This window comes from Macrotis lagotis, chromosome 4 (assembly GCF_037893015.1).
Source record: "Macrotis lagotis isolate mMagLag1 chromosome 4, bilby.v1.9.chrom.fasta, whole genome shotgun sequence".
In the NCBI taxonomy this organism is placed as follows: domain Eukaryota; kingdom Metazoa; phylum Chordata; class Mammalia; order Peramelemorphia; family Peramelidae; genus Macrotis; species Macrotis lagotis.
Window position 1 is genome coordinate 98853653 of NC_133661.1, and position 21839 is coordinate 98875491.

Consider the following 21839-nt stretch of genomic DNA (forward strand, 5'->3'; position numbering starts at 1 on the left):
AGTCTACCTAGAAATGTAATGAAACCATCTTAGTCAAAACCAGAAAGTATCATTTGAAATAATAAGTAATCAACTTAGGAAAAAAGTCACAGGTAGGGATATAAAGCTTGTTTTTTTTTTTAACAAAAATAATTTGGGGTTGGCTAGGTGGCGCAGTGGATAGAGCACCGGCCCTGGAGTCAGGAGTACCTGGGTTCAAATCCGGCCTCAGACACTTAATAATTACCTAGCTGTGTGGCCTTGGGCAAGTCACTTAACCCCATTGCCTTGCAAAAAACTAAAAAACAAAAAACTTTATAAGAAAAAATACCTGCCCCCAGACCCCCAATGTAAAAGAAAAATATGAAAGTCATGTTACACTGGTAATGACTTGAAGCAGGTCAAGTCTACTGTATCATTGATATAGCTACTAACCCTTTGCTACCTACCAATTAATTAGCCCTAATTGCTTTATCTTTTATTTTCATGGAATAATCATCTGAGTTGATAAATAAAAAAGTAAATTATTGATTCTAATCCTATTAATGTGGGCAGTAGGTTATTATAGAGTTCATTTTTAGGTTTTTTTTTTTTTTAGGTTTTTGCAAGGCAAATGGGGTTAAGTGGCTTGCCCAAGGCCACACAGCTAGGTAATTATTAAGTGTCTGAGGCCGGATTTGAACCCAGGTACTCCTGACTCCAGGGCCGGTGCTTTATCCACTGCGCCACCTAGCTGCCCCTAGAGTTCATTTTTAGATATTTCTTGCATCTAGTTGGCCCCTAGATTTAAACTAACAAAATATTGTTATAGGTAGATATAGTCTTATCCAAACAATTTCCTTTATAATGATTAATTCCCCAAAATTAAGTTCATAAAGCAAATGAGTTACATAAAGGGCCTTTTAAGCTCTGTTTAAAAAATAATTCAGCATGATATTGTCTCTAGTGGATTATCAACAAAATTTCTCTGGGTGGTCCAATAAATAAAATTATACACTCTGAATTTCTGAAAACAAAGTACAATACTAACTTTGTTCTTATTAGATAAGAAAATACATTTAACTTCTTTACTGGTATAGCTACTGATAAGTGACTAAGTTCAGAAAATTAAGTTTTCTGAAATTTTGATTTCAAATTTTTATTGTCAATATGGTAACACAAAAACATTCTAAAAGATCATTTATGATACAGCAATGAATTTAAATTACTGACAAACCTATTTATAATGCAATGTATCAGATAAATAGCATCTTGTAGAAATAAGAAATTATGGATTTTTTCTCCATGCAGAGAAAGAGAGAAAGAATGATCATTTCTTTCTTTTTTTCTTTTTAACAATCCAACTCGCCTTTTGCACTTAAAAGATTATAAATTCAACTAGGAAAACAAAGCAATCTCAGTCCAATCTTAAGATGTTCCAGTCACTCCATCTTTTTCCTTAACCTGACCTATTGTTTTGTCTTCAGAGCTCACAGGTAGTTTAGATTCTTCAGTTTTTAATTTTTTAACAGAAGGTTCTACTGAGAGAAGAGGCATGCAGTGCTCTAGGGATTGTGCTATTCCATCAATTGTCCATTTGTCTTCACGAAGGGCATGTTCTTCTAATGTAAATGGTCCCTGTTTAGTTCGGGTCAGCTCTTGCACAGTAGCACAGGAAGAAAGTTCTACAGCAGAAAAAAGGGGGAAAAAACAACCCATAAGATAAGTTTCTTATTTCATATTGTATGTTGTATATCAGAGCAAGATTTAAATCATATATATAGAGAATTTAAAAATAAAAATAGTATCCAGAGGAATGAATCATCACAAAATCATTTGGAATTTTAAAAAATGTAACATCTTTTTTCTCAATGGGAAAATTCCTTCCCCCCACTGGGGAAAGTCAGAAATATTATTTGTCTGTCAAGGAGATTTTGGTTTTCTACCTTTTTAAAATAGAACTATGTCCCCAAACAACTTTTTAAAGGATTATGTGTGTATGTCTACACACACACACACACACAGTTATAATCCTACACATATATAATTCAACTACAGTTAAGATTCAGAAAAACATGTTTTTTCTGAATCTTAACTGTAGGTGAATACTCATATTCATACTTAAAAACTATTTGCCCTTATAGTTTCGATTTCCTTCTTTTCTATTCACCTTTTATCTTATCCCAAACATTTCACTATCATTGTTGATGTTTAGAAATTGCAGGTTATAAACCTAACTGTAGCAATGGAAGCAAGCGAGCTCAGAACACAGGGCTGGTACTCAGAGATGAAGAAAAACAGAATACTGGAAAAACAACATAGACAATATAGCTCCCCAAGTAGTAATTCTTTTTCATCTATCCTTACCTTTGCCAATGTCACTGACCAAGCTTCTGATATAAAAACCTCCTCCACATTCAACATCTGGAATGTTAACAGTGACATGGTAAATTGCAAATGCCTCATGAAATCTACTTTACATAGAAATGATGCCTCTAAACAAATGTAAAAATGCACTATGCAAACAATCAAGTGATGAAATATTTATGGGATACAAGATAAATTATTCATCCTGAAGCATATGTGTGTGAGAGATTGCGAAGTCAGAGTACTGGGAAAGCAAACAGAAGCAACCCAATGAACACATTTTAAATTAACTAGCAAGTCATGGCATTTTAATAAATATTGCAGCCTAATTCATTTAAAAGGTTTTAAAAGGTTAAATATCCTCACTTTGCAGTGTTAAAAAGAAGGCATTTTTAAAATGTAAATATTTTCAGGTTTAAAAATTCCAAACAGGTCAAGGTTCTTTCCCCAACTGATCATGGTTATGTTCTGGACAATGCACTATAATAGCTAAAGATAAGACATTTTAAAAGTTTCTTTTGATGACAGGCTCCAGTGTTTTAATAAATAATCATAAAATAACCATTCAAATCAGAGAAAGTATGTGAATCAAGCACATACCAAAATTTTTTCCCTTAACATTTGAGGATCTTATAGATTGACAAAAAGGCTAAAGGTCAATCTGTATCTTGTATAGCATACACAATTATCATTATAAGCTTTATCCACAGAATATATCCTGTAAATGGTCCCTACATTTCAAATAGAAAAGGTTCTATTTTTTCCATGGGGAGAGTAAATCAAAACAACAACCTGATGATTTTAAAATTGTTATTCTATAATAAGTTGATAGTATGCTCTAAAGTCACAAAGGGTCATTTATTTCCACAGAACCATTACTTTTGTGAACCTCAAGACCAAAGAAAAGTAATGGAATTTTAACATCATATTTATACTCATAGGCAGTCAATGTGGTTATGTCCTTCATTCTATAAAAATCTTTAAAACAAGTGCGGGTAACAAAAAGATCTAGGTTTTCTCATATTCCAATATGTTATTTTCAAAGAAAATATCTTTTTCCTCTAGTCAAACAAGCTATTAGATTTTCATGGAATAACTTTTTAAAAACTTTTTTGTTTTTATACATTTTTATATAGTTTAGGATCAGAGGTTTTTGAAGACAAAAGAAATTTGTAACTGTTAAGTATTGCAGCCTGTAGGCACATAAGTTACATAATAATGCTAATGAAAAAAGAAATAAAATTTAGAAACAAAAACCAATTGGGAGAATATTTCTTAAGGCATCTTTTCTAATTTGCTTTGTGAACTGATGTAATAAAATTAACAAGGGCCTAGAGACTAACTAAATATTGTCTCTTTGAAAATCAAGTATGATTCAAGTTCCATACATCTATCTCACTGTAGGCAGAAAGAATGAAATGTACATATATTTTTCAGGACAAAGATAAATATAATCCCTCCCCCCAAAATTGAATGCTTTAGACTACCGTGAATTTTATGAATTATTATTTTTCAGGGAGAGGCAAACATAGTAAGGAAAAGTTAAAAAGAAAATTCATGATCTAACTATAAATCTGATGGGTTCCTTAGTAGATATGCTTATATCCATTTATTTCCAAATTATCAAGAATCTTTGAATGGAAATTATCTTCATTCTGATGAATCATCACAGAGGATCATAGATTCAGAGCAGAAAGGATGTTTTAGATCAGTCAACCCTTATTTTACTGATGAGGCAACTCAAGCCCAGAGAGGTGCCAAAGATTACAATGGACATAGTCAAGGATTTACACCCTGTTTTTCAAACTCCCAAAATAGCAAATATTACACTATACCATACTCGGAAAGTCCTTCCCCCACCAAGAGAAATTTCATATTAATTAATTCTAACTGGAGAAAACTAGCTGATACCAGAAGAAAGAGAAGGTTCTAAAATACAAAATACTGTTACCTGAAAATAAAATATATCATGGCTCAAGTGTTTATATAACAATCCCAACTTTATATACTGACACTTTAATACATGAAAATCAGATATTTAAAAAAAAAGTCTGCACCTAGTTGTGACTACCCCTAAACTGTGTTACCAAGAGAACAAAGACATTGGGAAATTTCTGCCTAGTGAAAAATGTTCTAATTATTGCATACACCAAATTTTCATTTTATTCCATGGATCATTTTTAAATGCATCTAAACAAAAAAATAAATGCATGAAAATTGAATCAACAGGATTTTTCAACTACTTCCCCTTACCTAAGGTAAATAAAGGTGGCTGGAATTTTTGAAGGGAGAGGCTGTACACTGTAACTGGTCTGGCAGGTTTTGCCTCTACTACTTCTCCTTTCTTCATTAAAGTTGAAAGTCTTTGTCCATCTTTCTTTAAAGCAGAATAGCTAACAAGGGTTGGAAAAAAAAACCTCATCAGACGTTACGATAGAACACAGATAACTGATTGCCATGAATTAAATTTTTCATTAGTTGAAGTAAATCATTCTACCCTGTCAAACTTAAATTTCACTTTTGATAAAATGAATTAAAATTTTTTGTCAAAATGGTATTAGAGATCAATGAGAATTTCTTAAACATCAATGAAGCTAATATATCTTATACTGGCATATAGTGAGCAATGGATGCTACTTCCAAACTTTGTTCAAGTCCCTGGTGGATTTGGCCTAGAACAGCTACACCAACTTCAGAATTTCACAGAATGAAATGAAGGGCAATTGGGTGAACTAGAGTAAAAGAAAGAGGTAAGATTTTTCATGGAATCATGACCAAATTCAACTGTGAATGCTATTAAAAAAATAAAGTCCACTTAAGAAATCTTTGTTATGGCCAAGCTTGAAAGCAGCCTTGTGTAAATTCAAAAAAACAATTAATTATTAGGGCCCAAAGTACAATTCATACTGTTCCTGCCTGTTAAAGTCATTTATATTTCAATCAATTTTTACTACTTTTTACATCAAATTGTGACTTCAAATACTATGGTAGAGCAGATTATAGTCCATCCGCCCCCCCCCCCCACAAATAAGGGGAAAATAGTTAATTATTGTCTTATTTCAGGTCTGAACCCAGTTTGGGTACATTTTTATTTTGTTACTTATGAACATCTTTTAATGATCCAAATGAAATAAAATACTTTAAATTATTATGAATTTAGTATTTTAAAATAATTTAAAATACTTTTCATAGGGATTCAAATATCCTGAAAACTAGCCAACACAACAATAAATAGTACACTCAATTAGAAATGTTAGTAAACATAATAATTAGCCAATGTCTATTCAGTGTCATCACTATATGCAATTGGAGGCTGTATTTAACAAATATGGAAACATCTGTGCCTGTAAGGAAACACATCCCTGGTCTTTTTATTTTAGCAATATGAGACAAGGCAAGCTCCTGAGTCTGAGTTCACAATCTGATCTGTTATCCAATCACTCTAGTGTGTACATCAGGTCTTCAGATAGCTCTGACACTTTTCCCTGCATCAGTCCAGATTAGACCTCTAGAGCTGATGAGATGATCTGATATTAAAAAAAGAGGCCTAGGTGATCGTAAATAAAACTCAAAGCTTAGTGTTCACTCATATATAACAAGCTATGTTGAAACCTTGGGCCTGGATGAAAGGACTATTTCCTATACTCTCTATGACTTAGCATTTCTTAGAAATTATCAGAAAGTTCACAGCATCCTATCTAAATTAATATCATATGCATCTATGCACTATCTTATGTAATGAATGTTTTGCTTATACTATATTACAGTACAAAAGGAACTCAAGTAATTTTTACTGGGGTAAGCATTAAAGTTTATTATTACTAATAATAACTTACAGTGGGGGTACTTGCATTATATTTCCTGTAAATTTCTGGAGAATACCTTCAATATCTTCCTGCTTTATCTGATCTGCCAAATGCGAAAGAAAACAAATATTGACTCTATACATGAACAAAAGAAATACGTCATTTTCATAATACTTTATTTTTTAAAGCTGCACTATAACATACACATTATCCACCAATATCTAACTTCTAGAAACATGAAATAGCAAATTAGATCTTGCTGAGAGAAATGGGAAGAAAAGTATAAATATCTTTTTTTAAACCATTGGATTTCTTTTGTCCTGGTTTTCATGGGGGAAAAAATGGGTCATGACCTTCTATATATTTAGTCAATGCTTACTAAGGGTTTTGGAAGATATAAAAAATAAATCCTGAAATTTATCCTGCAGTGATCAATATCTTAGAAAATAAAAGGGAAAAATACACTGCAAAGGCAGATAATGTGTTATCAAAAACTGTTAGGGGCCATATATTTTAATGTCTCACTGAGGATTATGCTCTACCCTGGCCTTAATTGTTACCTGCCAGATTCAGAAAATAACTAAAATGGCATAAAATTTCCATTCTTGGATTTAGTTTTGTTTAAATGAACAAATAGTTGTCTTTGTTCTTGCTTTATCCTGACTTTTTCCCCACCGTCTCCAAATTGGCTTCAAACAAACAAAAATCTAGGTAGAGGGAAACCAGGGAGAGTAACATAGTTACTAGGTTATTTTATACTCAAAGAACATACAACTTCTAAAACCTTTGATATCTTAGTTTTAGCAAGAAACAGACTGACCTTAGTTTTGACCTCAATCCTAGAATGCTACCCAGGATCAGGGATCTAAAATCTACTCGATTCAAACAGGAACAGAACAAATAAAGAGTATAGGATATTCTAAAAGAAAATATTTCGGGGGGGTATTCAAGTGCTTCAGAATAGCTATATGCCTCTAATCTCTACTACTAAGGGAGACCAAAGATGGGACATTACTTGAATTTGGGAGTTCTGCACTATAGCATGACTAAAATTGATTAGGTGTCCACACTTAAGTCTAGACAAACATGGTGAGTCCATGGAAGTACAGGACTAAAACTACCTAAGGCTGGGCAAATCAACCCAAATTTTTTAAATGGAACAGGTTATATCTTCCAAACTGATCAGCATCTGGATTGGGCCCATAAGTAGTCGCTGTATTTCCAGCCTAAGGGAGACCCAATAACCAAAAAAATACAGTTAAAGGAAATAGTTTTATATCATCATAAAAAAGGAAAGTTTTTTTCCTGAATAAACTTATTTAGCAAGCTCTGTTCTATATTCTTTAAGTTTTCCAATTCTTCTCTTGATATCTCTTGGTATATAAGAGAATTTATTCCATGAAGAAATTTTATCTCCACTGCAACATCAGGTCATCATTACTATTGATACCTTAGTTACACCAAGTGAACATTTCAAAAACAGATGGCAAATGCTTACCACAATGCCCGGCAGCGGTTTAAAGAAGTGTCATTAATGATAATGCTGTAATAATTCATAAACCAGTCAAGGCCACAAGAAAAAAAATGCATGGCGGAGGCTGTTATGGTAAAACCTTTACATGTGAAACATAAATCATAAAATAACCCAATTAAAGGGAACTTGTAAGTCTATTATGTTATCAGAAACCTGATACGTTCAGGAACTTTCAATTTTGCATCGGGTCCAATATTACTACCCTCATATTCAATGTCTTGCAAAACCTGATCACTCCTTAACTATACCAATGTATGTCCCATTACTACCTAATATAAATTGTTACATAAATGCAAATAGCAATTAAAAAAATCATTTGGGGGGATAGGGTCAGGTGAATTAAATATTCTAGTTACTAAGAGTAGATTTTAAAACAAAATCTATTTGTCATAACCCTTGTGAAAATCTTTCTAGTAAATATTATTGCCTAAGTAAAGCACAATGGTAGATATAGTGCTTTAGGATGCTAATAATATCTGTATACCAATTCTCATTAAAGTACTATAGATGTAGATGAAAGAGATTGGATTGAATGTTCATGGAAACTAAGCATAACAGAAAATTAATTTTCTTTTTAATAAATTCTTGAGGAGCATATTTATGACATTCATCCCTGCCACCTAGAAAAAAAAGATTTCTAATTGGATTTCAGTTAATTGGAAATTTGTCTTATTTTCAAAATATATGCACAAAATAATTTTTAAATACCTAAATTGCAATACAATTCAAAAGATTTGCTTTAAAAGAAAGCCCAATAAAACATAAATGCATTTTAAATTTTGCTGACTGATTAAACAAGGTAGAAAAAAAACTGCAGAGTCGAAGTTCTAATAGCTAGGAAGGTAAATGAGTTCCAACAGCTATCTAAACTCTCTGCTACGGAACAATGATGTAACTCAACACAAGAACACAGGAAGAGTAGATAAGCAATCATCTCCTGCAATTGAGTCAAGTGGGAAAAATATCAACTACAGGAAAGAGTTAAAAAAACAGAAACCCTACAAATAATTCACACTTTGTGACAGGATAATGGGGGTGAACTTACTGTATAAACCTACTGTTGTTATAAATAGAATGAACACTGTGAAGGTTGCTAGGAGACCATTTCATTTATCTTTTTTTTAAGAGTAGTGAAAAAGAGGGATGGTAGAAAGATTAAGACGAGACCCAATTAGTTCTATTTTACTTCCAAGAGAAATTATTCTCTTTGCCATGTTTATGTGTTCTAAAAACAGGGGAAAGAATTAATTTTAAAACTGTGACCCTAACTACAAAAACTAATGGGTTTATTATTTAAGTGATATCACTTATTTAAGTAACACAAAGAAATCTGAAAAACAGAGGTTTTAAGGTGGGTAAAAAATGAAAAGTTCAAAATTGTAACTACAAAAGGATTTGAGCAGGAAATTGGAATAAAGGAAGAAAGGATACTAGGGGAGTAACTGGAAATGGTATCCCTCAGGATTAGTTTCAAATGAAGCAATTATAATGAAAAATGTTAATGAAGTTACCTTCATTACCTTCATTCATTAAAATATCCATTAAAGGGCCTAAGTTTATTATTAACAATAGCTGAAATTTATGTAGGACAAGATTTACAAAGATATCTCTGTATCTCTGTGTTATTTCATTTGATTATTAAATACAAGGCACTGAGCTAAGCTCTGAAGGAGATAAAAATACATGCTTCACTGTTCTCAAGATACTAGCAATCTAAAACAAATTCACAATGCCACTAATTTTGAACTTCTTTGGCTTATGTAAATTGGAAATTGAAATCACTTTATTATGATTGGTTTTAAATTTAAAAGACAGCTCAGAGAAGCCTTCCTTTCTCTTCTACTTGCTAAAGACCAAAGCTATTTAAATTTTAACTTTCTAAGTAAAATTATAAAGCTTACTTCCTACCGTAAGGTTTTTCTTCTGTAATTTTCCCTGTTGAATCCAGTGTATCAGTAGCTTTCCCCAATTCTCCAGTAGCAATATACTTCTACAAGGAGAGGAAATAAGCAAACCATATAGTGAAAAGTACTAAAGAACATGTCAAGATTCATAGATTCATACAAATTTTTATTTCAGTTTAAACTAATATGATTAATCTGATACAAATTAGGATAATAATCAAGGACTACACATGTTTTTTGAAAAATACACTTTGATAAATCAAGAATATTTCTGAAAATTTTATGACCCCAAAGATTATTAAAGCTGAGTCACTTTTAAAATTAAGGTCTAAAAATACATACTGAAAAGTAAAATGAAAAAACTTAATAGTGAACAACTTTTAAAATAATTTTCTGTTTCCAAACTATGACAAAGAAGCCAGTCACTGTATTCTTAAAGACTATACCAGGGAAGTGTAAAAAGGTCCCATGCCAGGACAAAAACAAAACTGCCCCTGCCCTTGAAAAACTTATTAATCTTTCCTAAGGGGAAATCATATTCACATGGGCAAGGAAAGATAATTTCCTATTTGAACTGGATCTGTGGTTTCTAGGAAAGTCCTAGTGTAAAAGTCAATCATATATAGGTTATCTTCTCTGTCACTTCTAGTGTTACCAGGCTGACTGGGGGGGGGGGGGGCACTGAGAGAGAGAGTAACCTTGCCCACAACCACGCAGCTAGTTATCTTCCACAAGCAAGATTTGAATGAACCGGTCTTTCTTACTTGAAAACCAACCCTCCACTCTGACAAGCTTTCTCGTGAATGAAGACTATATGCAAAGTGATTTGAGAGGTGGGAAAAAAAAAATCACTCGAGTGATCAGGATAAAACCTTTTAAAGCAAGTGGCACAAGAGCAGAAAGGACTTATCCAGCTAGAAAAATTTTGAGTAGCAATATGGTGACAAACTAAAAGTATATAGCCTTCATGTGTAAGCCTAGTTATCTTAAGAGGAGTTTATCACCAGAGAGAAGGATGTCTATCAGACACATCTTTCTGACATGGCAATTCATTAAAGTGTGTGTGAAAAGGTTGGCATCTTCCTTTGTGAGGCAATGTCCAAAATGATGAAATCATGAATAACTTGCAGTATTCTGGGTTTTAAAAAAATAACAAAAATTATTAAAAATAATAAAACAAAAGAAAAACTCCCCCCCCAAAATCCATCAGGTAGCAAATAGATATAGATAGACAGACAGACAGACAGGCAGGCAGGCAGGCAGACAGGCAGGCAGACAGACAGACAGACAGACAGACAGACAGACAGATAGATAGATAGACAGATAGGTAGATAGATAGATAGATAGATAGATAGATAGATAGATAGATAGATAGAAAGATAGATAGATAAGCTGAAATTTGAGCCCTGGTGCTCTGAGTCCTAGTCTAGGAAGCATTCTGTTAGAATAAAACTGTCTACCTTGCATATGGAGTTTATAAGAAAAATCCAAACCCCCTTTGTTAGTGTCACTACCTTCATCTAAATTAATTAAATTCATCAAGTATGTAGTACTAAGTATGCAAGGCACTTTGTTTGCAGAGTACATATTACAGAATTCAATATTTTTTCTTTGTGTATGCCATGCAGAACTATTTGATTAACATTGCAATTTTTGTCAATATCACTGACAAAAGTAAGCTGTTGATAACTTTTCTTACTCATATTATATTGGCTGTCCATTTTCTGCTATGATTCTGCTAGATTATCTCCTATTATGTAGAATACAAGTACAAAAAAAGATGTACAACAAAATGATCTCCAAGTTATAACTGGCCCAAATAATAGTCATCAGAATGGCCACTCTGGTTAGAATGAATGCCTAAGAGAAGTTAACTGAACAAAGACTTCCCTTATCTTTATCTTCTCCCTACTAGACTAGACTACAAACTACATGAAGAGGGGTGGCTAGGTGGCGCAGTGGATAAAGCACCAGCCCTGGAGTCAGGAGTACCTGGGTTCAAATGCGGTCTCAGACACTTAATAATTACCTAGCTGTGTGGCCTTGGGCAAGCCACTTAACCCCATTTGCCTTGCAAAAAACCTAAAAAAACAAAACAAAAAAAAACTACATGAAGCCAAGATCACGTCTGATTCATCTTTATATTTCACCCACTTAGCATTTAAAAAGTTTTAACATATAATAGACAGTGAATGGATAAATGCTAAAATGAGTTCATGCTGAATAAGCCCTAACTTGGTAATACTTTCCATAAGATAAATACAACACGACTTCTATTTCTCTCACTCTAATTTTACTTAGCAAACTCCGACTCTTTTTAAAGACAAAAAAGCTAACCGGGATCTCTCTTAAATTTGCTTGACTTACTGTAGACATCTCATTTTCCCCCTGCTGCTTATTATCCATTTGGCCATTATGCTTTATCATTTATTATTATTATCTATTTTAGCTGTGCTAGCCCTAGCTCTGGAATAAGAAAAGCTAGATTTAAAGCCTATTATTTACTACCTGTGTGTTAGGTCAATTAACTTGACCTCCTTGGGTCTCAGTTTCCTCATCTGCATGATGAAGGGATGAATTAGATGTCTCTAAATTCTTTTCCAGTTCTAAATCTATGATCCTATTAAATAAACTATAAAGTTCTTGAAGGCTGGGATCATGCCTGATATAAGCACTTCTTGTATACTAACCACAAAGTCTTTTACATACAAGATATTTATAGTCTACCATAAAATTATAGGTATGCCGAAGAGGTTGCAATTTATAATGAAAACTGTCTATTCAGCCTCCTATCATGAAGGAGATGGTTACTAAGATAATTTTCTAGATAAGTTAATTTTTTATATACGAACAATTGTTATGTAGTTGGTTCATGTAAGACGTCAATGTTTATAAAAATTTATATTACATAAATGTTTTCTATAATATATATATTCTCATTTGATCCTCACAATAATCCTGTGAAGTAAAAACTATTATTAAACCCTGAAGATTAATAAACCATGAAGAACCTGAGACTTAGAGAAGTTAAGTAGATTGTGCAGGTTCACGCAACTAAAGCAGAATTCAAACTCTAATTTTCCTGACACCAAGTACAACAACTCCTGCCTGGTCACCAGCTATTCAGATATCAAATTTAATTTTGTTTTGTTTTTATCGAATGTGGAGTCAAGAAATAAATGACAGAATTTAAGGGTTCAAAGAAACTGTAGTGGTCATATAGTCCAAGGCCATACCTGAAAAAAAATATGCACAGTCAATCTCTGTCTGAAAGCCTCTAATTGTGGTGAAGCCATTGTCTCCCAAAGCAGTCCATTTCACTTCTGTGATAGCTCTAATTATTGGGAAATTTTTCTGACATAAGGTCTAAATTTGACTCTTTTTACAATGTCTACCCATTGCTGCTTCTTCTTCTGCCTTGCAGGACCAAAAAAATAAAGTCTAAACCTTCTTTCAAATAATAGTCCAAAACTTGGTGCAAGTTAAACACATACTACCTGTCTTAGAAAAACTTGTACCTTCATATGATGACTATGCTTTACTCGTTAAGGGAAGAAGGCATAGCATAAGAGAGATACATCACTTTGCTTCCAATATAACACGACAGGATTGCAGAGATATGTTAAAAACAATTTTTAGGCAGCCCAGCCAGGGATCACCAGGAACAGCTTGAAGGGGCCGTGAAAGAACTCTGCTGCACCAGAATGAGTGTGGAGTGAGGAGCAACAGCCACAGAACCTACAGTGAGAATAGAGGAAAACCAGCCTGCACCTCCAGAGCACAGCCCACAGACAGTACGAGGGTCAGGGAAGATAGGAGAAAGCTGCTCTCCCTGGGAAAGCACTCTGATGTTTGCCTACACTCAGATCCAGGTTGCGGTTTGGTATTCCATTTTAAGACAGCAGGGCCCCTCCTCACAGCTCCAGGACAGAACTGAGCACCTGTGGTCATCTACACATCAAAACACAGGCAAGAGAGCATATGCCCTTGGAGGAACAAAGGTCCCAGTGGGGTGTACCAAAAAAAAAACCACAAAGCGGGTGATCCAATAATACTCAAAAATACTCAGGAAGCACCCCAAAACCAGACACAGGCTGAAGAAATGAGTAAACAGAGAAAAAAAGAGGAATATCATTGAGAAATACTTGTCTATGATCCCAAGAATCCTCCTCAATCTGAAGATGAGGAAGTACAAGCTGCTGAATCTAAAGACTCCAAGAAAAACTGAAATTAAGCTCAGGTTATGACAGCGCAAAAAAGATCTTGAAAATCAAGTAAGGGAGAATAAAAATTGGGAAAAGAAATGAGAGATACAGGAAAAACAAGAAAAAGAAGTCAGCAGCTTAGCCAAAGAAATCCAAAAAAAATGCTGAAGAAAATAACATATTTAAAAACCAGCATAGGACAAATGGATAAAACAGTTCAAAAAATTATTGAGAAGAATGCTTTACAAAGCAGAATTGGCCAGATGGAAAAGGAGAAAAGAAAGCTCTCTGAGAAAAATACATCCCTCAGAGGTAGAATGGAGATAAAGGAAGCTGATGACTTTATGAGAAGTCAATACATAATACTTCAACACCAAAAGAATGAAAAATTAGAAGAAAATGTGAAACATCTCATTGAAAAAAAAAGAATTGATCTGGAAAACAGAATCAGGAAAGAAAAATTGAAAATTATTGGGATACCTGAAAGTCATGATCAGGAAAAGAGCCTTGACATCATTTTTAAAGAAATCATACAGGAAAATTGCCCTGATATACTAGAAGCAGAGGGGAAAAATATAAATTGAAAGAATCCATCAATCTACCTCAGAAAGAGATCCAAAAAACACAAACCCCAGGAATATTACAGCCAAGTTCCAGAACTCCCAAGTCAAAGAGAAAATACTACAAGCAGCCAGAAAGACACAATACAAGTATCATGGAACTGCAGTGATGATCACACAGGACTTAGCAGCAACTACATTAAAAGCTTGTAGAACTTGGACTATAATATTCCAGAAGGCAACAGAGCTTGGAATGCAACCAAGAATCAACTACCCAGCAAAACTGAACATCCTCTTCCAGGGGAAAAGATGGACTTTCAATGAACCAGGGGAATTTCAAATGTTCCTGTGGAAACCGCCAGAGCTGAACAGAAAGTTTGACCTTCAAATACAGGACTCAGGTGAAGCAGAGAGCGGAGAAGGGCAAAATATGAGGGACTTGATGATGAACTGCATGTATTCCTGCATAGAAAAATGATACTGATAATACTCATATGAAACTTCTCATTAAATAGAGCAGGTAGAAGGAGCCTTTTTAGATGCAGCACAGGAGAGAGCTGAATCCGAAAATGATATATTGTAAAAATGGAATTAATAGCCAAAAGGGAAATGCACTGGGAGTAAGAGAAAGGGGAGATGGAATAGGTGAAGATGTTTCATAAAAAAGAATTTTTTTATTTATTTTTATTTTATTTTACTTGGTTTTTTATTCTTTTATTTTTACAATGAGCTTTTGCAATGATATGGGAGGGGGTGAAGGCAAGGGGGAATGAGAGAACCTTCACTCCCATCAGAAATGGCTCAGAGAGGAAACAGCATACACACTCAATAGGCTATAGACATCTAGAGTAAAAAGCAGATAAGGGGGGAAGAAGGAAGGGGGGGGGTGTGGGTGATAGAGGAGAGGGTAGATCATGGGAGAGAATAATCAGATATAACACATTTTCTTTCTTACTTCTTGCAAGGGGTGGGATTGGATGGCCTGTCCAGGACCATGGGGCTGGGTGGTTGCTGGGTCTCAAGGGGTGGTATATGGGCTTGGGGCCTCTTGGTCCCAAGGACCAATGATGAGTTCTCCGTGCTACTCAGTCACCCTACAGCAAATTTTAGAAGAGGGACAGAGTGAAAGGAGAGAAAAAAATATAATATATGGTAGTGGGGAGGAATGGATGGAGGGAATCACAATCAGCAACAGCACAAAAATACTGAAGTAACTTTTATGATGGACTTATCATAAAGAATGTGATCCACCTGAGACAGAGCTGATGGTATCAGAACACAGACTGAAACACATTTTTTCCCCTTTCTTTTATTTTATTTCTCATGAGGGTCTATATTTGGGGGGGGGGGGTATTATGTTTACTCAAACAAGAATATTTTAGTAATGTATAAAAATAATCACTTGTACAAAAATATTCATAGCAGCTCCATTTGTGGTGGCCAAGAATTGGAAATTAACATAAATGTCCTTCAATGGGGGAATGGCTTAAACTGTGGTATATGTATGTCATGGAAAACTATTGTTCTATTAGAAACCAGGAGGGATGGGGATTCAGGGAAGCCTGGAAAGATTTGCATGGACTGATGCTGAGTGAGATGAGCAGAACCAGAGGAATACTGTGCACCCTGGCAGTAACATGGAGGTGATAACAAAGCTTTATTTTTCTTCCTTAGGGATATGATTACTCTCATCACATTCAACTTAGATCAATGTATACCATGGAAACAACGTAAAGACTAGCAGACTGCCTTCTATGGGGGGGGGGGGGGGGGCAGGGGTAGGGAAGCAAGATTAGGGGAAAAATTGTAAAAAATTAAAAATTTTTAAAAAATAATAGTCCCATTTTGCTCTCTTTAATCCTCAAAGTCTTTTCTTGTCAGTCTAAACATTCCTAGTTATTTCAATTACTTCTCATATGATACAGACCAGAGTCCCTTTTGGCATTCTGGTTACCTTCCTCTGGAGACTGACATTCCAACAATGCCTTTCCTATACTAATACCCAGAACTGAATACAATACTAAGACCAGAAGAAAGAACAGACGTTTAATGACTATTCATTGCCAGAAGTTATGTTTCTCTTGATATGGCCCAAGAACACATTAGATTTTGCTATCTTGGGGCGGCTAGGTGGTGCAGTGGATAAAGCACGGGCCCCAGGATCAGTAGCACCCAAGTTCAAATCCGGACTCAGACACTTAATATTTACCTAGTTGTGTGGCCTTGGGCAAGCCACTTAACACCATTTGCCTTGCAAAAAACCTTAAAGACCTAAAAAAAAAAAAAAGATTTTGCTATCTTGTCATAATGTTGATTCAAAGCAACTTATAATCAATTATGAAAACCCCCAAGATCACTTGCAGGAAAACTAATCTAACCATCTTCTTATGAAATAGTACCTTTGGGGGCAGCTAGGTGGCACAGTGGAGCAGTTGGGGGGGGCAGTAGACAGAGCACCAGCTTTGGAGTCAAATCCAGCCTCAGACACTTAATAATTACCTAGCTGTGGGACCTCCCGTAAGTCACTTAATCCCATTGCCTGACTAGTACCCCTGAAGCAAAGTTTAAGAAATTACACTGACCCTTCTTAATTACATTATATCTAATGGAATTTAGCTAAAGATGTGCTGGCAGATGTTTAACAACTGGTTCACCAGGGAAAATGCATGCAAGGCACATTTAAAAATTTAGTCTCTCTTATTATCATCTTTTTCATCTCTTTCTTAAATCTAGACAATAAACAAAACAATAATCAGCTCTTTCAAGCCAGTTAAAGTTGACTCTAGTACACCTCTGTAATTAGCCCAAAGTTAGAGTTTCTTTTTGAATTTTTTTGTTTTTGCTAGGCAATGGGGTTAAGTGACTTGCCAAAGGTCCCACAGCTAGGTAATTATTAAGTGTCTGAGGCTGGATTTGAACTCAAGTCATCCTTACTCCAGGGCCAGTGCTCTATCCACTGTGCTACCTAGCTGCCCCAATGTTATAGCTTGTTAAGATATTTTTGGATCCTAGATGTTTTCCAGTGAATTAGCTGACCCTCTCAGTTTTGTGACATCTGAAAATTTGATAACAATATCATCTAAGTCTTTACAAAAGAGCTCTAAGCATATATTCCTGGGTCATCTCTGGAAGACTTTACAAATTTACACTGAACTATTAGTTATTCTGAACTTGGCAATTCAATTAGTTTAAAATTCATTTAACTGGATTATTATCTAGTCCACATCTCTCAAACTTTTCCACAAGAATTACATGAGACATTCTATCTCCAAAACTTTGCTAAAATTTATATAAACCAGTGCTTCAGAATTCTCTTGGACCTTACCTGTTGAAAAAAAGACAAGGAAGTCTGGCACAAACTAATCCTAACAAAATTATTCTGGATCTTTGTAATCACCAATCATCTTTTTAATAATACATTGCAAAATTTTTGCCAGGAATAATTCAAGAAGCTTAAGCCTATAGTGGACAGACTCTATTCTTTTCCCTTTATTGAAAACTGGGAAAATGTGTCCTATTTCTAGTATTGTGGTGATTTTTCCCATTCATGAACTTTCAAATATCACTGACAGAAGGGTTAGTAGTGACATCAGTTATTTCAGTACCCAAGGACATAGTTCACTGAGCCAGCTATCTAGAATTTATCTTAGGAAGCTTTTATATTGAATATCAGTTCCCTATTAGCTATTTTTGTTGTTTTCCTTTCCAGACCCAAAGTCATCCTCCTTGGCAGAGAAAATAAAAACAAAATGAGAATTAAGCAGATCTTATTTTTCTGTTATCATCTTGAATTGTGTCATATCAGCCATTCAGGTTTCCTCTCTCTTCTCTGAGGCTTCCCTTTTCCCCAATTAACTTGAAGAAACATTTTATCATGTTCTTAGTTTTCATAATAACCATATCTTATTGGGAGTTGAAATATATTTTCTTCTTCCAGTTCTGATGTCTACTGGTATTTACCTTCTAACTAAACACATTTCTCAAACTATTCAACAAAATAATCATCATCAAACAGACAGAAGACAGGAAGAAGAAAGTGGTTGGCAGTGATGTAGAAGTGACTATACTTCCTTTTTAAAACTTCCTAAGTTTCTTCACAGAATTGTAAACATGCAGAGTTGGGAAAGCACAGAGGCTACTTGTTTAAACATACTGAAGAAATCACCTCTGTAATATGTCTAACAAGAGATCATTCAGAATTTTTTTCAAATTTAATGAGATCTTCATTACCTTTCCAAGTCAAGTCCAGTCTTTTTTTGGATAGATTACATCATTAGGCCATTTCCTCTTAAATTTAGCCTAAACCTACCTCTCTGCAACTTCTACTCATTCATTCTAGTTCTTCCTTCAAAGGATGGTCAAAATATCATTCCAATCTCTCTTCTAGATGATAAATCTTCAATTACTTGAATTCAGTTATCATGTCTCCATAAATCTTTTCTTCTCAAAACTAAACAGTCTATTCCTTCAATCAAAATCCTTGATCATTTTGGTTGTCTTTCTCTATTTGCTTCCTAGTTTGTCAATTTACAGCATAGAAAATGTTTATTCTCTAGACCCTATATCTGGGAATAATGAATTCAATTAATGTTTTAAGCTATCTGCAGGATTTGTTATAAAACAAAATTTTCAACTGCTTTAATGTTGAGACTTTCTGCTTTAACAGATGAGAGTGAGACCCCCAAGCTGAGCCATTCAAATGTTCTCAAATATAAAAAATCCTCTTCCTCATGTCTTCAATGGAAAAAAAAAATGAAATAGATTACATAAAGGAGATACAATCACTTTTCATGTTGGTCTTTCCATCCAAACAAACAAAAAGAAAATTGTGTGGTAAATTCCCCAAACAATGAATGGTCAAAGGATTTGAACAGGTAATTTTCAAAGGAAGAAATTCAAGTAATCAACAGTCATATAAAAAAATCCTCCAAATCACTAATAATTTACATTAGTCATTTAAATTTTAATAAATTAATAGCATTTACCTAGCACCTATAAATTGAAACAACTCTGAGGTTTTACTTCATTCCCACCAGATTATCAAAGATGACAAAAAAAGGAAAACGATCAATATCAGAGGGACTTTGATTAATGCAGTGTGTTGAAAATGTTGATCCAGTTCCATTGTTTTAGTCATTTTGGAAAGCAATTTGGAATGACACTGCCTATGTCATTAAACTGTACACACTCTGACTCAGTACGACATTAGTATTCAGTCTGAAATTAAAGAAAAAGATCTTTGTGTACAAGTTCATATAACTTTTGGAAGGATCAAGAGGTAAAAATTAAGGGGATGGTCAACAATTAAGAAATGCCTGATCCAATTATGATATATGAATATAATAGATTATCATGCCATAAAGATAGTTTCAGTCAAGACTTATCTGAATTGATAAAAAGTGAAGTTTGCAAACAGAAAACACACACACACACACACACACACACACACACACACACACAATAAAGATAGACAACCTTGAAGGAGATCCTTACGTTTTCAAAATGCTTAATGTAAATATTAGCAGAGTATGAAAAGGTCCAAATTGAACTGGCTAATATATATATATATATATCTCCTAACTTGAAATTGAGAAAACAGCATAGAACATGCAGTAAACAAGTAAACTGATGCAGTAACAACATGCTACCCTTGGGGAATGAATGATGGTCAGAAACTAAAGGAATCTTTAAAGATTCATCTGTGAGATTTCTTGGACCAGTGGTAGAAGTCTTCATTCCAATTGTCATGAAGACCCTCTCCTACAGGAGGCACTGTACTAGGAGCTGGGGTAGAAAACAATCCGCCCTCACAAAGGGCTCTGCTCCCTATGTGGGTCCAGGAGGAGAAGGTGGAAACAAACACAAATGTCATGTAATACAAAGTGTTATATGAGGATTCTGGGAAGATGACTGTGGAAATCAGACAGGAAAACAGCAACAAAAAAAAAACCTAAGATACCCAGCGAGGGGAGTCAAGTGTCTGACCAAGGAAGAGATGATGGACACCATGACCTACTTTGCAGGAGCCAGCACAAGGAGTCCAAGAATTGGTGGCTGTGAACACTTAGAGAACTGAGTTCTGGGTCTTGAATCCAGGCCAGAGGGGAGAACGAAAGATTAAAGCCACTGGAGGGTTCTCAAGGAGCTGAGGAGTCTCAGCTGTGGTTTGGAGGGTTAGAGCCCAGAGGTTGGACCCAGGACAAAGCTCCTGAGGACAGAGGCCTCCATGCCCCACCCTGCAGGTCTAGAGGTGACTATAACAAATAAGCCTAAAAAAAAATTTCTTTAAATTATCAGACTAAGGAAAAAGAACCCAACCACAGACGGTTATTATGGGAATAGAAAAAAGATCCAGGGTCATCTTCAAAGGAAGATGCTGAAGCAAAAAGACTCTCCAACCCCAAGAGTAACTTTCACAGAGGAATTCAAAAAAGAATTTAAAACCTAGATGAGAGGAAAAATGAAAAAAGAAAATAACAATATAAGAAAAACAAGAAAATTTTATGAAAAGAAAGTTAGCCAACTGGAAAAGGAAATCCAGAATCCTGAGGAAGAAAATCAGAACTGAGCAAGGGGAAGCCAGTCAAATTATGAGATGAAGAAATAATAAAACATGAAGAATGAAAAACAGAAGATAAAACACCTCACAAGAAAAACAGATGTGAAGAACAAATCAAGAAGAGAAAACATAAGAATAATCAGATTACCTGAAAGATATGATCAAAAAAAGTCTTGATACAATTGAAGAAAGTTGTCCTGAAGTGTTAGAAGAGGAGGCAAAAATAGAAATAGAAAAAATTTCACCCATCACATTCTGAAAAGGGATCCTAGAACAAAAACTGATAGGAATATCATAAGAAAATTTCAAAACCTTCAGGTTAAGGAGAAAATAATAAGAGCAATGAGAAAAAAAAATCATATATGGCAGGACCACAATTAGGATTACATAAGACCTTGCAGTGGCTACTTTAAAAAGACTGCAGAAGGGGTCACTAAGTGGTGCAGTGTGCAGAGCACCAGCCCTGGAGTCAGGAGGACCCAAGTTCAAATCCAGCCTCAGACACTTAATAACGGCTTGACTGTGTGACCTTGGGCAAGTCACTTTAACCCCATTGCCTTAAATAAAAATTTTTTCAAAAGACCGGAGAAATCAGAATACAACATATGGAAGAGCAAAAGAATTGGGGTTGAGGCCAAAAATATCATTACCCAGCAAAGTAAAGCATAATCCTGAATGGAAAAAAATGGATATTCAACAAATTGGTCAACTTTCAGGTTTTATTGCAAAAAAAAGACCTAAAACTTAATAGAAAATCTGACATACGAGAACCAAAAGAAACATACAGGAAACATCAAAGCCTAGGGACTCCATAAGAACAAACAACAAACAACTATTCCATTGTTCATGGAAATGCAAACCATATGCCTAAGATTATTATTAGTAATTGGGTAGTTTAAAAGGAAAGATAGGGGTAGAGCTAAGTAGGATGGGATTCTTAAAAGAA

The 21839-nt window shown here is 34.7% G+C and overlaps 1 protein-coding gene across 16 annotated transcripts in view; it reads right to left on the minus strand.

Moving 5' to 3' along the window:
* Nucleotides 1-682: 682 nt before the first annotated feature.
* TRUB1 (TruB pseudouridine synthase family member 1) overlaps nucleotides 683-21839 on the minus strand; it is a 63526-nt gene continuing 42369 nt past the window's right edge. For 15 of the 16 annotated variants that reach the window (XM_074233596.1, XM_074233594.1, XM_074233592.1 and 12 more), the window contains 5 exons: nucleotides 9574-9655; nucleotides 6162-6234; nucleotides 4579-4718; nucleotides 2326-2382; nucleotides 687-1643 (listed from right to left, as the gene is read on the minus strand). In XM_074233596.1, the coding sequence (XP_074089697.1) occupies nucleotides 1387-1643; nucleotides 2326-2382; nucleotides 4579-4718; nucleotides 6162-6234; nucleotides 9574-9655 (609 nt within the window). In that variant the 3' untranslated portion in view covers nucleotides 687-1386. Of the gene's footprint in view, nucleotides 1644-2325; nucleotides 2383-4578; nucleotides 4719-6161; nucleotides 6235-9573; nucleotides 9656-21839 lie in introns of all 16 variants that reach the window. The other variant, XM_074233581.1, reaches the window with a different exon arrangement.